The sequence below is a fragment of the Zingiber officinale genome, chromosome 7B (assembly GCF_018446385.1).
Source record: "Zingiber officinale cultivar Zhangliang chromosome 7B, Zo_v1.1, whole genome shotgun sequence".
Taxonomy (NCBI): domain Eukaryota; kingdom Viridiplantae; phylum Streptophyta; class Magnoliopsida; order Zingiberales; family Zingiberaceae; genus Zingiber; species Zingiber officinale.
Window position 1 is genome coordinate 119,402,985 of NC_055999.1, and position 18,953 is coordinate 119,421,937.

At 34.4% G+C, this 18,953-nt stretch overlaps 1 protein-coding gene across 4 annotated transcripts; it reads left to right on the forward strand.

Moving 5' to 3' along the window:
- The first annotated feature begins 2,294 nt into the window (after nt 1-2,294).
- Nucleotides 2,295-18,500, forward strand: LOC122007283 (E3 SUMO-protein ligase SIZ1-like). Of its 4 annotated transcripts, none has more exons than XM_042563123.1 (16): nt 2,295-2,700; nt 5,064-5,144; nt 5,687-5,729; nt 6,412-6,484; nt 6,560-6,719; nt 8,330-8,460; nt 8,878-8,946; nt 10,111-10,198; nt 12,541-12,616; nt 13,806-13,879; nt 14,502-14,609; nt 15,079-15,240; nt 15,376-15,480; nt 15,558-15,638; nt 15,722-16,895; nt 17,887-18,500. In XM_042563123.1, exons 1-16 carry the CDS (start codon nt 2,668-2,670, stop codon nt 17,937-17,939), a joined length of 2,511 nt encoding a protein of 836 aa, XP_042419057.1. In that variant the 5' UTR covers nt 2,295-2,667; the 3' UTR covers nt 17,940-18,500. The 4 variants fall into 4 exon arrangements, with proteins under 4 accessions (XP_042419057.1, XP_042419055.1, XP_042419056.1 ...); XM_042563121.1 differs by having other exon boundaries at nt 17,900-18,500; XM_042563122.1 differs by lacking the exon at nt 17,887-18,500 and adding an exon at nt 17,530-17,731.
- Nucleotides 18,501-18,953: the final 453 nt, after the last annotated feature.

The following is an 18,953-nucleotide window of genomic DNA, read 5'->3' on the forward strand; positions in this document are numbered from 1 at the left end:
TGGCCGTTGCTAGTCATTTTAGATCTCAGTAAAATGATCCGCTGGATCTAGTGTTCTCTACATTCTGGCGTTGTTATGTTACTTAGATTGTGCTTATGATGATGAGAAACTATGGTCGCTGTTCTAATCTGTGTTGTATATTCCGATTTGGATGGGTTGAATGATAGATAACCTGTAACTTTGGAATGAAAAAGGCGTCTATTGTCTAATGGAAAGGACGAAGGTTCTATTGACCTTCAGTATAGGTTCAAATCCTATTGGACGCCGTTGAGTTCATTAACGTTCCCAAAATTGGATTTTGATGGTGGTTTGGTGGATGTGCGTAAAATGGATATGCCTGATGGACACAGCTGAACTAGATGTTTGGAGAGCTGATGGTTCCTATGAGCTTCTGGCTCTTGCATGTAGATTCGTAGCATTCAGGATTTTGAACTCTTTACTCATGTTGAATCTGATCTTTTTCATATAATGAACATCTCCTTTTGTGCTTGCTTTACAACTATGTTATTTAAAACCAGTGCCCCCGTCGTACCCGACCTAAGGTCATCATGAGGGGCCATTGGTGTCATCAAGACGGTAGAGATGAAGGATCCTACTGGTGCCAAGGTCACCAAGGCCGTGGCCAAGAAGTGAAATCTTTATCATTGTTAGGAGGAAACATGGTTTTGTCTTCCTCTTTTTGTTCCCATTCGACGGCTAGTTCGTATCTTATTGATGGGTCAAGTTGACTATTAGCCTTGAGTTTGAACTCTATCGTTTGCTCAGTTTCCATGGCAGTTTAGTTCCACTCTATTAGTGCAACTTCAGGAAGTACTTCAAATGGGATTTTAAGTTTATTCTCTTTTGTATATCAAACAAAAGAATGTAATCAAAGATTACATACATTACATTACCAAACGTAGTAATGTAATCAAGATTACATTACATTACATTACAAATTTGATTACATTACAAGCTAGATTACATTACACCCAACCAAACGTAGCCTTATTGTTGAAGTTTGATGGAAAAGCATTTGCCATTAGGATTGTGAATGAATTGAACGATTATGAACAAATTTAGTATTCGATCCGGGAAGAATTTATTTATATGTATTTAATACATATAAAACTAATTAAATGAATAAGTTATTAAATGAGTAAGTTTGAATAACTTGGTAGTTTGAACTGATAAATAGCATTTTGTAAATAATATTTATGAATAATGTTTATCAATAAATCTTATAAATATATTAAATAAGTAAAAGAAAATTTTTAAAATTAACAAATAAAAGCTTAATAACTAGTAATTGAAAATGTAAATTTCAACTAATAAAAAAAGATTGAATTGATAACTTAATAATATCTAAATAAATTAAACTTAAAACAAATTTAATCATGTTCAAATTTATAAAAAATAAATCAAGAGAAACTTAAATAATTATTTTAACCGTTTGGTTCATTTTAAATTTGATTTAGCTCGCTTTTTTTATTAAATAAGCTTGAATATGACTTAACTTAGTTAGACTAAAATGAGCAGATGTGGTTAGAGAAGAGAGCTCTGTACGATTCGAGAATGAATTAGAGAAAATAACTTATAGAAAATGTTTTTTTCCATTGACTATGATTTTATTTAATGTTAATGTTTTTTCATCATCTTGAACACAAAATAAAGTTTTAATATTCTAAAAATTTCATGGCAAAATGGATTTTGATAAAACAAAATGAATTAAAATATCCTGTCTATGTATATATTGGAAGTATTTTTCTCTCTATGTTATTTATATCATTTTTTAAAATTTAAAATAAATTTTAAAAAATTAATTCATTTTATGATATGAACTAAGGATCTATTGTATTCTCTCTCTCTGTTTTTTTTAAACAACCAAACACATTATTAGACTTTTACAATTAACCCCTTGTTGCAATCATGTGATACTTACTACCTGATATTGTGACAATTCTGTAAATTATGGGAGTAAATTAAAAGCCTAAAAGCTGTAATTTCTTAAGGTCTAAAATGAAATTACACCGGAAGCTTCGCGTCTGACGTGGCGATCCGATCTGGACCGTATGTTTAAGGCCCAATTTTCCACGCTCTGAATAAATAAAATAACTTGACCTATCGAAAGATGAATACGTCCCGATTTTCTACCCGAAGAGTAACCGTTGTTATTAATTGGGCTCCATTGCCTTCTCTCGTATTAAGCCGCGGGTAGAGAAGTTAGTAGAATTTGTAGCGTATGTCTTCTGGTGGAGACGTAAGCGAGGTGGTGGACTTGTCCAGCGTAATAAACCCGATTTGAATCCGGAGCATAAGTCCGCCACCATAACAGACCCACTTCCACCTTCCCTTCATCGAATTCGACGGAGCTCGCTCAATCCATTCGGTGGACGGCGACGAATCGCCGGCGATCGGGTACAATCGTGCTCGCATGTAGCATCCTGAACCTGTACAGATTGATCGGTTCCCCCCTATCATCGAATTCGGTAGAAGATATTGGGCCGTGATGTCTCGCAGCTATGCTGATGTCTGATGCCTGGGTTTCCACGTTACCGTGAATCGATCATGAGATCCGCGGATATGGTTATTTTTTGATCGAATTTTGTGTTGTTTCCGGCTTCGGCATCGGGGAGCTTGGTCAATTGCGATAAAATCCGAGGAGTTCCGGGAATTCGCCGTGAAGAGATGGATTTGATGGATTCGGCGTCGAGATGTCGAGTATCTCCCTTTGCCGTCGTGCTTTCTGAAATTTGTTTTGTTTAATTACCTTTAGGCGACAGGTGGGACCGTCGAGTGTTGGTTGTTAGATTGATAATGGGAGCAATGCTTCGTTTGCAGTCGAATTGGAGTGAATTTGGTGTTTTGGCAGAACTTCATTTTTCTAAGGACTGCTAGAGCGACTTCAACTTTATCTTTTTGCTAATTCAATGATAGCGGAGTTTTCTAATGCCAAATTGTGATCATGAAAAATATTAACCACATAAGTCTCTAGAGTTTTTTTTGGTTGTGATGCTAACATTCATTTTCTCTAACGATTATAGATTAAATTGCTTATTGTGTTAAATTCTGATGGAGTCCTAACTTTTCTTCCTATGACTTTGAGCAAGTGGAAGTTGATTAACCTATCCTTAATTCTTGCGTAATCACTAGTGTTGTGACTCATTATTTCTGCATGAAAATTTTACACCTCTTACCGCTTTAAGGACAGAGTGACATCTTGAGATGCTTGCAACTGGTCTTTCTACTAGGAAATCTTAGATTAGTAGCAGTATCTTGGGCCTAGTTTTTTTCTATGACCAGCCATCCTTTTGGGTTAAATGACACTGAGCCTTTGGAAATGGTTCCTGGTAATTCAGGTTTAAGTTCTTGTAAATGCTTTATTTTTCATGCGAGCATCAAAACTATTGATCATTAAAAGATTTTTTTATGAAGAATTAAACAGGATTATTTTTCCAAAATGCTTATTCAATTTCAGTTTTTGAATCTTATTACTTTTCCAGATAGACGATCAAATTAATATTCCATTAACAGGAAGTGTTATTGATGCAGACATTTTCAAAATTTAGACTTTATTACATTTACTATTTTATTTAGAATAATATAGATAATGGATTTGTTACACATGTCAATATTTTACAGTGATAACTATAAGGAATTTAGTATGTCATGGATTATGAACTAGGAGACTGTTTGGTACCTGCTTGATATATTCCCATTTTATTCTCCTTTTTTTGCTCTCTCCCGTAAGATCGCCAATTGTAGCATGTCTTTGAAGTTGTATCAAATGGTATCATAACCACACTTGCCCTTCTGCATTTCCTGTTATTGATGCAGACATTTTCAAAATTTAGACTTTATTACATTTACTATTTTATTTAGAATAATATAGATAATGGATTTGTTACACATGTCAATATTTTACAGTGATAGCTATAAGGAATTTAGTATGTCATGGATTATGAACTAGGAGACTGTTTGGTACCTGCTTGATATATTCCCATTTTATTCTCCTTTTTTTACTCTCTCCCGTAAGATCGCCAATTGTAGCATGTCTTTGAAGTTGTATCAAATGGTATCATAACCACACTTGCCCTTCTGCATGATGGTGCAGGACAGCAGGAAGGCACAAGATTTGTTAAGAGAACTGTGTCCTAATTGTTAATATTTGTTGGTTGTGGTGGAAGGAGCTCTATTTATCTATTGCATACCCTATACATCATATATTGAATGCCTTATCTCCACATTTTACTTCAATGTGAATGGTGCATACCCTTTCAATATTTAGACTTTCCTAGATTTAATATTTTATGCATGGTAATAAAGATACAATGAGTCTATTAGCTTAGTAACTATTATTTCCCTCATGCATATAGCAAAGTCTTCATAAAGGCCTAATCATAAGTAGTTTAGTATGCCATGATTTATGAATCAAATTATTATGCGGTATCACCTTGTGGTTCTCCCCTTACCCTCTTTTCTGTCAGTTTCCTGGGATAGCATATACACAGCAAACATTTTGTATAACATTTAAGTTTACTCACCTCAGCCACCACAATAAAAAGTATAAACAGAATTGGGTATCAAGATATTTGGGTTTATGAATATGGTTAATGCCGTCACAAGCTTATTTTAAACAGGACCGTCAAACACCCATTTCAAAATATTCACATAATATATGTGAGTCATGCGGCTAATACAAAGAGAGAAAAAACCAAACAGGTCCTCGTCAACATGTGAATTCTCTAATGATGAGGTTAAGTTGTAGAAAATAATAATCAGGAATGCTATTTAGACCAACATAATCTCATCAAAAGAATGTGACGACTTAAAGTCTGATTTCCTTTATTTTATTTGTTGTTCTATTATATTTAACTGAGTTTGTTTGATAAACCTAATACATCATTTTCAATGGCTCTATATGTGCATGCATAATCATGCAAATGGAACAGTAGAAATTTGGGGATGTATGAGTTGAACATACTACATTTTGATCTCTATGTAATGATACACTCTGAGTAGTTTGCAGTAGAATGGATGTTTTCTTGGCAGATTTTAATGCCTTTGTCATTTTATCTCATCAGGATAAGTTAACATACTTCAGAATAAAAGAGCTTAAAGATGTCTTGTCCCAACTTGGTCTGGCCAAGCACGGGAAGAAGCAGGTTAGTCAGTTTTTTCTATTATATGTAGGTTTGCAACAAAGTTATTTCAATCCAAATGAAGAATTGCTGCAATTACAATTTGGTAGGATGTTGAAATAACTACCTCACAAGTCAGTAAGTCACAATAGCAACAAAAGACCTAGTACATGTTTTTGTTGTTCGCCTCTTTTGACATGTTCACTTCTCTTCCTCATTTGACATTCCCTCTCAATCTGTTGATAATTTGTTATTTCAGAATATTTTTTTTATTTATAGATTTCAATTTCAAGCAGAAGAATAAATTTGTATTTGAACTTTGAATGCTCTGTCTGGAATTATGTGATATTTCTCGTTTAAATTGTGTAGCATACGCATATTTGAACATACAATATTCAAATGGTTAGCCTACAAATGGTTATTGGTCTATGATCAGCCATTCTGCAATTAAATTGAGTTTTTATCCAGCTTACAGTCTTTTTTATTAGTAGTTTTCACTGGCTGCTCTAGATGGTTTTGCTTGATCTTTGATCTACTTATAATAGTCAAGTTATCATATTATGCAGGAATTAATGGAAAAAATTTTGGCTCTCCTCGAAGATGATCAAGGTATTGGATTGCTCAAAGTTTAATTTGCTATTTCATCCTACTTCATTTTGGAAGCATCATTAGAGTCTCTTCCTATGATTGCGCTTTAACATGTAGACCTTTTTGGATAATAAAAAATGTAACTTGTCACTCTCACCTTACCTATACTTGTCATGTATGCTTTGTTTCACTAAATTCATTTATTTTTTCTTATTAGTTGGCATTGATTATTGATACTTTTTTATTTATTTCCCTGTTTATCATTTCTGTTGGCCAACGAGAGTATAGTTTACTTTATCCTCTCAACATGGATTTTAAATGTTTTTTCTCCACGTCATTATTTTTGTAGAAAAATTTAATGCTAGCATCCTTGCTATTACTTGTACTTGTGTAGTGTTGAATGTTGAGAATTGAGTGTTTTAGTCCAACACCATGAATTTAGAGGCTTGATAAGATCTCATGTATTTGTTCCTTTCAATATTCTAAATGTAAAAATGGCTTAAAATTTTTTTAATGCATTTGTGCTTAACACAATGTGGAATGATGATGAGACTTCTAATTGGTTTCCTTCATCTTGTGTTAAGGTGTTTTTGCAGCTGAACCACATATTCTTCATTTACCTATGCACTTACTCTTCTCCATTCATTTGCAGTTTCTTTGATATACATCCTGACTAAGAGTGGATTTGATTCTTTCTGTGCAGTTCCCAAACCAGTTTGGCCGAGGAGAAATATAGGGAGAGAAGTAGTAGTTAAAATAATTGATGATACTTATAGGTGATTATTTCTTTGCTATTCTTGCCCTTTCACCTCTACATTATAGTGAACTGTATTCTGGCATGCCTTTTGCAGAAAAATGCAAATTCCTGGAGCCATAGACTTAGCATCTAATGTGCAAAATGACTCGGAATTCAGTCATGCAAAATCTAAGGAAGTGTTTGATTCATATAAGCAAGTTACGAAAGTCCGCTGCCCCTGTGGGAAATCATTAATTTCTGAATCAATGATTCAGGTAGTGCTACTGCTCTAATTTTTATATGCTGTAAAACAGTCTCCTAGAACATATATGATAATATAGTTTCTAGTGTTCTTACTAGGAGCATGATAAATGATTTTCATATAACCCTAGTTTACATCAAGGTCCAATCTGAAGTCTGTATCCTTTTTACGGTAGTATTACAAGAGCTCACCGAACTTATTCAACATAAACCTCCTTGGTATAGGATATTTATAGACAAGATTGTGTTAATTGATGAATGCATTCATAAATTAAATTCAGAAAAAAATTTAGAAATAACAATTTTAAGTAGAACTGCAATTGGATATATCTAAATTTAGCTTCAGTAACAATAAAAGAATTGAGTGAGTAGTTAAGATTAATAAACTTGAAATTGAAATTATTATAAGAATTTTAGTTATCTTGCATTTATTATTTTATAGGAGAGAGAGACAATGAAGATATCATTAATATGTTAAAAAATGGATTATTTAAATGGAGAGGAGCTATGGAGTAATGTGCGGTCATCATGTGTCTAGAGGTGTAATCGAATTGAGCTGACCAATAAGAGGCTCGAGCTCGTGCTTGGTTCGTTATCCCTAAGCTCAAGTTTGGCTCGAGTTCGATTCAAGTTTTAGTTCTTAAGTTCGAGCTCGGCTCGTAACAAAATTAAATAGCTCGAGCTCAGCTTGAAAAAAGCTCGTTTAAAAATTAAACGAGCTTAGTTCGAGCTCGTTTAAGATAATTAGCTATAATAATTAATAATATATTATTATATTTATTATTTATGTGATATATATATAAACGAGCCTTTTAATGAACATGTTCACGAGCTCACGAACCAAACACTGTTGAGCTTGGCTCGATAATGTTTTCAAGTTTGAAATCAGGCTCGAGCTTGGCTCGTTAACTTAATTGAGTGAATCGAATGAACTTTTTTTTCGAACCGAGATCCAAATATCCCGTAAGCGACTTGACTCGTTTACACCCCTACATGTGTCCCTTTTAGGATAAAACAAAAAGATTTATATGGTCGTGGACTCATGGTACAACCCTTTATGAATCAATGCGATGAATTGTAAGGAATAACATATATAAAAAATTAACATTGCAAAGATGAGAATGCATGGGTGGGTAAAGGTACTAGAAAGGATAAATTTTATAAAAGAAAAATATTATATCTGAGAGCAATTAGGTGTAGCTTATTCTTCAAAGATGGCCATTAAATTTTATAATTGTAATTAGTAGAATTTAGTTGATTAAAGTGAAGGTGTAAGGTGCTTAAAACCAAAAAAGTTGTTGCGTAAAGAGTAATTTCTTTGATATATAATTTTCATAGTTGGAACACACACAACTTTCTGATGATGTTAATGATTGTGATAATGATGAAGATGATATAGCCTTGCATAGTGCTCATTGGAGGAATAAGATCCGTGTAACCAACCTAAAATGGTTGCCATAACACAACTTTATTATAATGTTGATGACTCTTTGTTTCTGTATCTGATATGTTTTTTTTTCCAGTGGTAGCAATCTAATTTTTTTTTGTTAATTGCTTGAATTATTGTTAATATTAGTCACACTTTCTTATTACAGAATGATTTTTTCCTTTTTTTTTTTTGCAGTGTGAAGATATGCAATGTCGAGTTTGGCAACATATAAATTGTGTCATTATACCTGAAATTCCTGGGGACTGTACTCCTGCAATTCCATCTCAATTCTATTGTGAAATATGCAGAATAAAACGAGCAGACCCGTATGTCCTATAAACCCTTCTAGTTCTCATAAGCATGTTTTTATTAAAGGTGTCTTATTAATTCATAAGGGATGCTCCAAAAATATAGCCCCTGTTCATCTCTAACATTTTAACTTGTAATTATTGACAAACCAGTATTCACCAAATCACAGTTGCATGCTATTTATTTAACATTTTTTTTTACAGATTTTAGATATGTTAGACAATTCAATGATTCTTGTCTAGCTCAGGTTCATTTTATTATTTGGCACATCTGAATTGAAGATTGTTTCTACCTATTTTGAAACTCCTTGTTTTCTTCTCGCACAAAATTAGTTCAGAAAAGTTTCTGTTATAGTTTAATCTTTTTCGGTATATCCATCTTTACCATTATTTCTAGAATAAGTTGATCAGCATAGCAGGTCTTCTGAAATGCAGATTCTGGATAACAGTGAAACATGTTTTGTTCCCAGTGAAGTTGCCTCATTGCGGCCTACCAGATGACAGGTAAGTGACCATCTTGTCTTTGATTTTTTGAAGTGCCATGCCTGCTTCTGACGCTGTGATTCATTGACGGTCTGGCAAAACTGTTTGCTTATAACTCAAAACTTCCTATACCTGTTCTTACTACAAAGTTGGAAGTTAGAATTAGTCTAAATTGAGTGTCTCTACTTACATTACCTAAGTTGAATCTTGAGATCTGCCTAACAATATGGAGGCATGTAGTCTGATCTCAAGTTTTAAATAATGTAATGTCTGGCATGAAGATATATCAACTGCATCTACTATACTAAATTCTTCATAGAATTTTATACAGAGAAAGGTCTTTAAAACTGTATGCAAGCAGTAGTGATCAAACTCCATTGTGAATATCTTTCCGAGGCATATATGCAGACCTTATGTGGTCACTCCTTTGAATTATATTACTTTTGATCTTAAAAATATAATTTAACTGATTGAACTCGAACCAAATTTGCTTATTCATTAAATGATAGTTGCCCTTACCCCATGATGAATAATAATATCATCAAACTTTTAGCACTTAAATTGACAAAAGTTACAAAATATGTAGTACTTGTGCAAATTAACTTTTAAAATTGGTTGAAATTGGATAATCTTCTTTAGTAAGCATAAGTATCTATAAAACGCCTCATAATAATAACGTTACTTGCTCTTTTCTTGTGACCACATTGTGATATATTGATTTTTTTTTTATATGAATTATAAGAGAATCTGAATATTCTCGGTTGATAGATCCACATTCTTTACAACCAAACCTGACATCAAGCCTTGTCCGAGTGTATGCCATTTTCCAAATTGCAACAACCTTTTTTATTATCACATTTTTTTCACTGAGGGATATCTTCCCTTCTCATTTATTGATTTGTTTCATTATGATTAAATTAAAGATAATCTAGATAGTTTGTCTAGTTAACCTAATGACATAATTAGGTATGCATGCACCTATTGAAACTGCATTTTGGATGCAGTGTAGCATTGCATATGTTCCTTTTTAAGTGAGTTGTGGAGTTTCTGAAAGTTCATTGATATATTGGATATTTTGTTCATTGCAGAATCTCTTCTCATTAATAACATGGCTATTTGTTTTGTGCTTCAACATTTCTTTTTCTGCATCCTTAAGATGTGTTGCCTATGCTTCTGTCTTTCCAGCACCATTACAGTGCAGAATGAAGAGAGGACATTTCAGTTGCAAAGATCAGATAAGGATCTGTTACAAAGACATGATCACAGTCTCCAGGTTTATTATGATTCTCTTGTTTTCTTTTTTTTGAAAAGGATTTTGGATGAACACTTGTTGTTCATCCAGTATTGGATTAACTAAATAAAGAGTTTAATACAAGATGGTATAGCTCAGAGTCCAGTACACAGTCTTCAGAAAAAAAGAGAACTAGATAAAAGGAAGATTCTCTTGTTTGCTTTTACTACAAATTATGGGTAGATGGTTCCATGTGTTTTTTCTCATTCACATCTTTTATAAGGCTACTGGCAACGTATCTTAATTGCCATTTGGCTGTTTTCCTTGATAGCCTATGCATATTATTGCTTGTGTAATGTCATCTCTTAGTAAGGATTGAAATGTCAACTGCTGTTGAAGCTAATGGAATTGTACAAATGATGAATTGGATTGCTATTCCATTTGCATAAAAAATTGTGGTCCATTACCAACCTGACCTCTGGTCAGACCCATGGATCGTACTGTACCAGCATTGCTGCAGTCACTTGTTTCCCATTGACATGGTATAGGAAGGATGCAAGAAGAGTTGTGAGAAGAACATGGACTAAGACAGTCTCAGTATAATGGATTTTAATTAAAAAAATCCATTAATACTCAACAACATTAACACAGTGTCTTATAAACCAATTGTCTCATTAAAAAATCCTTATCAAGGTCACTCTTTATTATTGTTCGGTGCTGATCGTCGCACAAGCTCCTTTTGAAGGAATAACTTGAGGCTATAGATACCTTAGTTTCTCTGATGAATTGTGCGCAGTACCACTGGTCCGTTTATTCCCTCTGTTTCTTTCTGTGGTTGTCTCTGCCAAAGCACAATGCATATCAATTGGTATGTGGTGTGCCACTCAATACGAGTGACCCACTCAGAACAAGATGGTATATCGTCCAGTATACATAATTTCATACCACTTCAATTAGGAATTAGGCAGTTCACAACCAAACAAGTGAAAAATGTTGGTTCATCTATTGATGTTCTCGAGTGGGTAATTCTTGAACTTACCAAAATAGCACATGATTTTGAACATTGTATCTCTGATACTTGTGATCTTTTGCTTATTCCTTTCATGGTCAGCAAATTCGTATGGATTAAATTGTAACTCTCTCCTATGTATACACTTGTCTTTCTCGGTTCCAATTGTTAATTATTTATGCCCCTTCTGTACAACTGTGTTAGAAATCTTATTGGTCATTCTCTTACTTCCTGGTTGTCTAGATAAAAAATTGAGATGGTAGGAAGAAAGCAGATGAATGGGAGAAGGGAAGACCCTATCCGCTTAGGAGGATGAAGAGAGGATATAAAGGAACTATGGATAAGAGGGAAGGGAGGGAGGGGAGAAGAGAGAGATGATCTGCTGTTTTGTTTACTTGAAAAGAAAGATTGGAATAAATGAAGGAAAGAGATTTGATAAATCCCACCATACAATGCTTGTTGCACTCTTCAGCTTCCTAACTGGACAAATACCACATGCCTTGTTGGCTCATGACATGTGGTATATACAACCATGATGATTCCCAGGGAAACAAGCTCGCCAACTACACTGCTCTCAGCCCACATGCCAATCATGAATAAAGTATGTAATGAGGCCAATTGAGCTGGGAGGCATGGAGCATGGCAAGACTCTGTTGTTCATGACATCATCTTTAATTGTGATGACTGCTCCAGATCTGTAGGCTAGTATAGCATGAAATTGGGAGAGGAATAAAGTTGGCAAAATTTTCTTTTTTTGTTCCACCTAGTAAGCAACAAGAAGGAACATCCCTATTCTCACCTTGGCTTTTTCATCCTTCCTCTCTCTTTTTCCCTCCCTCTCTGTCTTTCAGTTAAATAGGACCTTAGGAATGTGAAATGCTAACGCATTGGTTCCTTTTTTTTAGTACATACTAATATACATATACATTATACACACATATATATTGTTTGGTTGCTAATGATGCAGTTGAATAGAAATCTATATTTTTATTATGGTAATCAAAGAAGGATTTTTGTGTAACTACAGCTACAATTATCTTGTCTTAATTTACATGTCAGGAATTAAAAAGATTATAGATCAGAATAGAACAACGATTAAGCTTACGGTACATTTATGTTGCTGCAAAATTATTGCAGTTATAAATTGTGAAAGTCAATTAACCCCTTTCCTCCTTTTAATATTATTTCTACTTTGAACTCATATTTAGAATAAGTGATTTTATTTTTATTTTTTATCTTCCCTATGAATTTTATGCCATGGCATCCTCTACTATTACATATGATATCAAGTTTTCATTTGGCAATGTTTTACTATTTTACTGGAGAAAGATGTTAATTACTGGATATCTATCATAACAGCATGCCCTCTATGTAGGTTTGGTGTCTTCTACTCAATGATAAGGTTCTATTTAGAATGCATTGGCCCCAATTTACTGAGTTGCAGGTCAATGGTACGGAACTACAATTCTAGTTGTTTATGATTGACATGTGACATTAACTTTCTCTCCCAGTTTTTATTAATTATGATTATGTCATGTGTTGAATATTTCATTAGAACTTAAATTTATAAGGCCATAATTAGTGAAACAAAGGCATAGTATTTCAGATTAATAATTGCATGTGACCAAAATTTAAATTTGAAGGTATGTGATAGTTCCAATGGCTTTCCATCACTCAGTTTGTTTAGCTAGCAACTAGTAATTACTTATTCGTTTAACTTGGTTTCCCACTGATTGTTTAAATTTTGAGATGTCTCTTTTTTTTTGTCATTATGCATAGAATATTGATATTTGTAAAACACACTTTGTATGAAGTGATGGGAGGATTCCTATAACATTCCTGAGAAAAGTTGATATAGATGACTTCAGCATATCTTGGACTTTTTTTTCATGAAGCTTCATGTTCTTCTATTTTTTTTTTTAGTTTCTGTGTCTGAAAATTTTCTATTTGGCGTAAAGGGCACATGTGGATCGAACAACACTTTTTCATTTTAGGCATCTAATCTTTATCCTATTAATGTTACCTTCATCATTATATCCTTTTTTAATAATTGATTCAACATATTTAAAACTTTTATTAATATCCATTTCATGTCCATCCATTTTGACATTCTCTTGATTCTATTTGTATTACTAAAACTACATTTCATTTCATATGTTCACTTTTGCTTCTACTTAACTTAGATCCTTCAGTTTCTTAAGGTTTTCTCCAAAATTCACTAGTCATTCTTATGTTAGTTGTCAAAAAAGGCCAACCCAAACACATCCTAAAAATGATTCGGATACTTTATCAATATACATAAAACTAAACACTGTGTAACATCTCTCTGGTGATCCTTCTTTGTTGGGGGACAGTTTGTTGTGGTTAGTTTAATGAATGCTACAAATTGTTGGCATGGATGCAGGACTGGCATCTTATGTTTAGCAAGTAACCTGAGTATTCTCATGCATAACCACATCCAAAAAGAATGAATCAGCTGATAAACTTCCAGCATTCTAAGATATACTCCACTAAGTTGGAAATTAGCAAATACTATGCAGCAGCTCAATGCAAAGTTATATCATTTTCAGGGAGATTATTAATTAATGTGCAAGAGATTTTGTCAATTATTTATGCATGCTTTATCTTCCTTTGTTACAGGTGTTTCAGTCAGAGTGGTTGCTAGACCAGGCTCACAGTTATTGGGAATAAATGGCCGGGATGATGGTTCAGTGGTTAGTTCCTTGCTTCCCTTACATTGGCATGACTATGCCCACAGAAACAAACCTAGGTTGTTCCACCTTGGTGTTGTGGTCAATGCATTTTACTTGAGTTAAATTTTTTTGACTGAAAAACATTCTTTGTGAAATCATTATTGTGTCACCGCAATCCACTTTGATCATTGATTTACTTTTTGCCTAAGTAGTTACTATTAGCAAACATTAAATCATGAAGCTTGTAGAATAGAAGTTTTCCATAGAACCAAAATAAAAAGTATACACACACACACACACACACACACACACACATATATACATACACTTACCTTATGGTGCTCACCTTGTGAGCACCATGTGAATTTTTTTTTTTTAATTTCTTTAGCTTTAATACTATAACCCAAACCCTAAAGACTAAAGGCTAAACCCTAAATTCTAAACCCTAAGCTCTAAAAAAAAATTAAAAATATATACTTGGTGCTCACAAGGTGAGCACCATAAAGTAGGGTAACATTCTTGTGTGTGTGTGTGTAAAATATTTTTTTTATAAATATCCAAGTTGTGAGGTAATTTTGTTCATTTGGCTATCCTGTTTTTTTTTTCCTTTTTTTGGTTACTATTATGTAATTTTTGATTTCAGATCAGCACATTTAGCGTGGAAGGAGTTAACAAAATATTTTTATCAAGGCGTGATGCTCGTGTGTTCTGCTTTGGAATCAGATTTGTCAAGAGGCGGACAGTTCAACAAGTAATGTAACTATGCTTTTATTGAATTAACAACATGGATTTCAACTGGATTCGAATTGTTCAATGATGATAGTGGACCTTTTGTACTACCTGTGGTTAGATGATTCATTGGGCAAAACATAAACCTCAAAATTTAGCTTTTCTTTCATCGTAGTTTCTGTTATCTGGTTCATTCGTTTGGTAGCTACACTGGCATCGAGTCTCATCCAGATTGGTGGGAGCCTTGTGTATGCTTTCCTTGCCCCTTTGATTTATGTTTTGGATTTGTTATATCTCCTAATAATTATCTACCTCCAGATTGCTGTTTGTATAATTTAACATACAGCAAAGCTTTTTGAGTAAGATGTTATGATAGCTAAACCATGAAATATATTTGATGGATACTTCATTAGTTCCTATATTCTTTTGTTTCAACCTTTAGTAGAGAGAAACGAGTGAATATTATTTTAACCAACTTGTTCACCATGTAGGTTCTTAGTCTGGTACCAAAGGAAGCAGATGGTGAGCATTTTCAGGAAGCTCTTGCTCGTGTTCGGCGCTGTGTTGGTGGTGGAGCTGATACTGAAAATGCAGACAGTGATAGTGATATCGAACTAGTAGCTGATTCTGTTACTGTGAATCTCCGTTGCCCAGTAAGTGGAAGTGTACAATTCCATACTAAAATATTGAATCAATCTTGGGTTGATGAATTTAGGTATCATGGTTGTTGACCTCTATTCCTTCATGACCTGGATGCAAACTGAAATATTTTCTTAATATACCTTCAGATGACTGGTTCTCGGATTAAAATAGCAGGCAGGTTCAAGCCTTGTGTTCATCTAAAAGGTTTTGATCTGGAAGCTTTTGTAGAGCTTACTCACAGATCTCGGAAGGTTATGCTATTCTTAGAACCTTTTCCCTTCATCTTTCTTTGTATTTCCTTGTTTCCTCAAAGATTTCTCTCTCACAGTGGCAATGCCCAATATGCCTTAACAACTATGCACTTGAGAACATTATTATTGATCCATATTTCAATCGCATCACTTCCATGGTAGGTCTGTGTGGAGCTTCAGTTTAATGCAATTTTACTTTTTTGTTGATTTATCATTTCCACTTTCGTTATGGTGCTAGCAGCTTCAAAATTGCGGAGAAGATGTAACTGAGGTCAATTTAAAGCCTGATGGTTCTTGGTGTGTAAAGGGTGAAGTAGAATATCGAGATCTTTCCAAATGGCATTTGCCTGATGGTACCCTCTTAGATATTGTAGACGTACAAGCAAAGTCTGATTTTGGCAGTCTAAGACATGTAAATCAGAAAAGTCCATCAGAGATGGCGTTCACTCAAACTTTAGGAATAAAACTTGAGGCAAATGGAGGACTTGAAGATAATGGGGTCTCATCATCTCGGAGTCCTATTCTCAGGCTTGAAAATCATAGCCAGAACATAATAAATATGAGCAGCAGTGCAACTGGTAGCTATAAAGAAGGAGAAGACCAAAGCATAAATCAAGAATTTGAGGGGCCTTTTAATTTCCCATTGAACAATGGCAATGAGTTTGATTCTTTTAATATTCGTTATGGAACATACAATATTGAGGATGGACCTCCTGCACCCTTAGAACCAGATGTGATTTGCTTGAGCGACTCTGATGAAGATAACATTGCAGTAATTTCTCATGAGCCTGCAAATGGAGTTCATGCAGATAATGGTAATTTGGTTCCTTTTCCAACTCATCCCAAGATTTCAGAAAGATACTCTGAGAATCCTGTTCCAGAGACAAGTGGAACATCATTCCTCGAATTATTTAACAATCCTGGTGACTTTGGAATGCCCATGGCCATGCCCATGTGGTCAATGCAAACTGGCCCTCCGTCTGCATCAAACTTTCAACTTTTTGGTACTGAGGTCCTAGATGCCTTGGATGATCCGCATGCTACTCTTGACTGTCCACCATTCAATGGCTATGATTTGACACCTAGTAATGGCGAAGAAACTTCTCAAGTCTTAGACTTTTCAAATTTGCATCCCAGTACTGCAATGCAAGAAAGCTTCCTCGATAATCCCCTTGCATTTACAAATGATGATCCCTCTCTACAAATTTTTCTTCCTAACCAGCCAATTAGTGTAGACCTTCAGGATGACATGATTAACCAAACTGATACACCTAACGGGATGAACTCGGATGATTGGGTATCTCTTAGACTCACTGCTGGCGGTGGTCACAGTGAGACTGCCCCTTCAAATGGATCAATTTCAAGGAAGCCAGAGCCACCAAATGAGACTCAGATGGATCCATTAAGTGATGCTGGTAAGCACCTATAAGCAGAGACGCTAATGCTCATCTCATTCATGATCACCTGTAGCTTATCGTCACATATACAAATACACCACTTTGCTATCTAGATTTTGCAATTAGTAGTCCTATTATATCTTGGAATTAATGCAAATTAAGAATTTAATTTTAGAAACTTTTGGATTTGTAATAGTTTATTTTTATGAGATTTCCCTTTTAGGAGAATAAGTCTTTAAACAAACTCCCAAGTTGGTAATTGTGTTCTCTAGTATCCTAGAGAGGTTTTGGTAATAGTTTAATTTAATTTGGTATAGGATTATTACTTTTCTTGAATGCTTTTAGTTTATTTTTAATTGTTTTTACATAGGTCTTCAAATTTTAAAAGGGACACCAATCCCTGAATTATAATCATCTTTTTGCATGATAATATGTCCAGTTCATGAGATTTCGTTCTTTATGTGAGATTGTTCATCCCTTGTGATGCATCAAGCAGTATCAAGCATCAGCTATCTCTGAGTTAGTTTTGCTTCATTTCTGTATTACATTGAAATTTTACTAGCAAATACTCTAGAAGGATGTTTAGCTAAGTGTTTCGATTTCTCACCTGTTTGCATTTTTTATTCACATATGAAATCATTGTTCATATCAGTGCGGAAGACCTTTGCGAGAAAGCAGAACGACTATCTAAAATGGAAGCCGTGGAACTAAGAGTCAGTTCCTCCCCCACAAAATGGGGAACTCCTAAAAGAGACAAGATATTCAATCAAAATAACATTAGCAATTTATTACTTCATGCCTATGTTCAAAATAACTGTGACTGCAGCTTTATTAGTGTGTTTTGTTAAATATCATCGGGATTTCTTCGAATTTGAATTCTGTGATTTGCATCCCTTCATCGTGTTGACAATACCTTTCTTTTCGCCTTCATTAAGGTGGTCACAGTTCTTGTTCATTCCTGATCATCTTTGGTGTATTTTTGCTTCTCATTTCTGCATTTGATTCTTAGTTTGTGCACACAGCCCCGTTGCTACTAAGCATAAACCACAGCGAAAGCAATAAGCCATCTCCAAGAACTCAACGGCCAGATTCTTCCCCTGGGCAGCAACGGGCAGTAAGGCGTCGGTTGTATCTGTCAATCGACACGGATTCCGATTAGTCTTCAAGTGGCAACTCAATTTGGATTTGGAACGAAGAGGTGGCTTTGTGTACTACTGTGATGCTCCAGCAGAGAAGGCCAGCCAATTTACAAGGATCGCTGGAACTTCCAACTGCCCAAAGGTATTCATCGTGCATACTATCACGAGCCAGTGATGAGGTAATCTCGAGTGTTTTCCAGTTTTCTAATATGAGCTGCAGCCAATCTTGTGCCGCGGAAAATTGTACAATTAGATTCTATAGGAAAGAAAGTCGACATGCCTGATTAGATAAGTTAGTAACCATGTACTACAATCGTTTCATTAGTTAAGTTAATACATGTTAATAGCCTAATACCCGATATCGGCGGCTGTTGAAGGGGGAGTATTTGTCCAGTGGTTACAGTTTGATGATAGCATTGGTTGAGAGAAATTCTATAAATTAACTGCACTTGGTGTTTATGCAGGGATGTTCTTTCGAGTTCAAGCCTTTCTGCTCAAAAATGTTGAAATCAGTATCCTTTCTTGTCTATGGTACCAAAATATCCTCGTCATGTTCTATCAAGCAATTTCACCAAACAGACTTATGGACTATAACATTTGGTGAAATAGCATTATCTTATATCAGAATTTTATGAAAAAAAAAAATATATATCATTGTTAGTTCTTGAGTTGGCTGAAAGTGCAAACAAAGAAGAAGAATAAAAAAAAGAGTCAAAAAATAGTAATAATTGGAGAAACTTTCGATAGTTGTTTTGCCAAGTAGTTGGGGGAAACCACTCGGACTGAGGATATTTTGGCGCATGGGCTGGAAGGAAGCATGCATTTTTTTTAATAGGAAAGTTAGAATTACACATTTTTCATTGGATTAAAAGTTCTATTAAAATAGCGTTTTTTTTTATATTTGATTTTTGCAAAAAACTAAAATTAAATATTATTT

Bases quoted from the DNA above. Each gene is read 5' to 3' on its own strand.
- LOC122007283 (XM_042563121.1), top strand. From the start codon at position 2,668: ATGGATTTGATGGATTCGGCGTCGAGATGTCGA. The intron at 5,730-6,411 runs GTATTGGATTGC...CTTTCTGTGCAG, and splicing joins TCTCCTCGAAGATGATCAAG to TTCCCAAACCAGTTTGGCCG. The intron at 15,639-15,721 runs GTAGGTCTGTGT...TGGTGCTAGCAG, and splicing joins TCAATCGCATCACTTCCATG to CTTCAAAATTGCGGAGAAGA.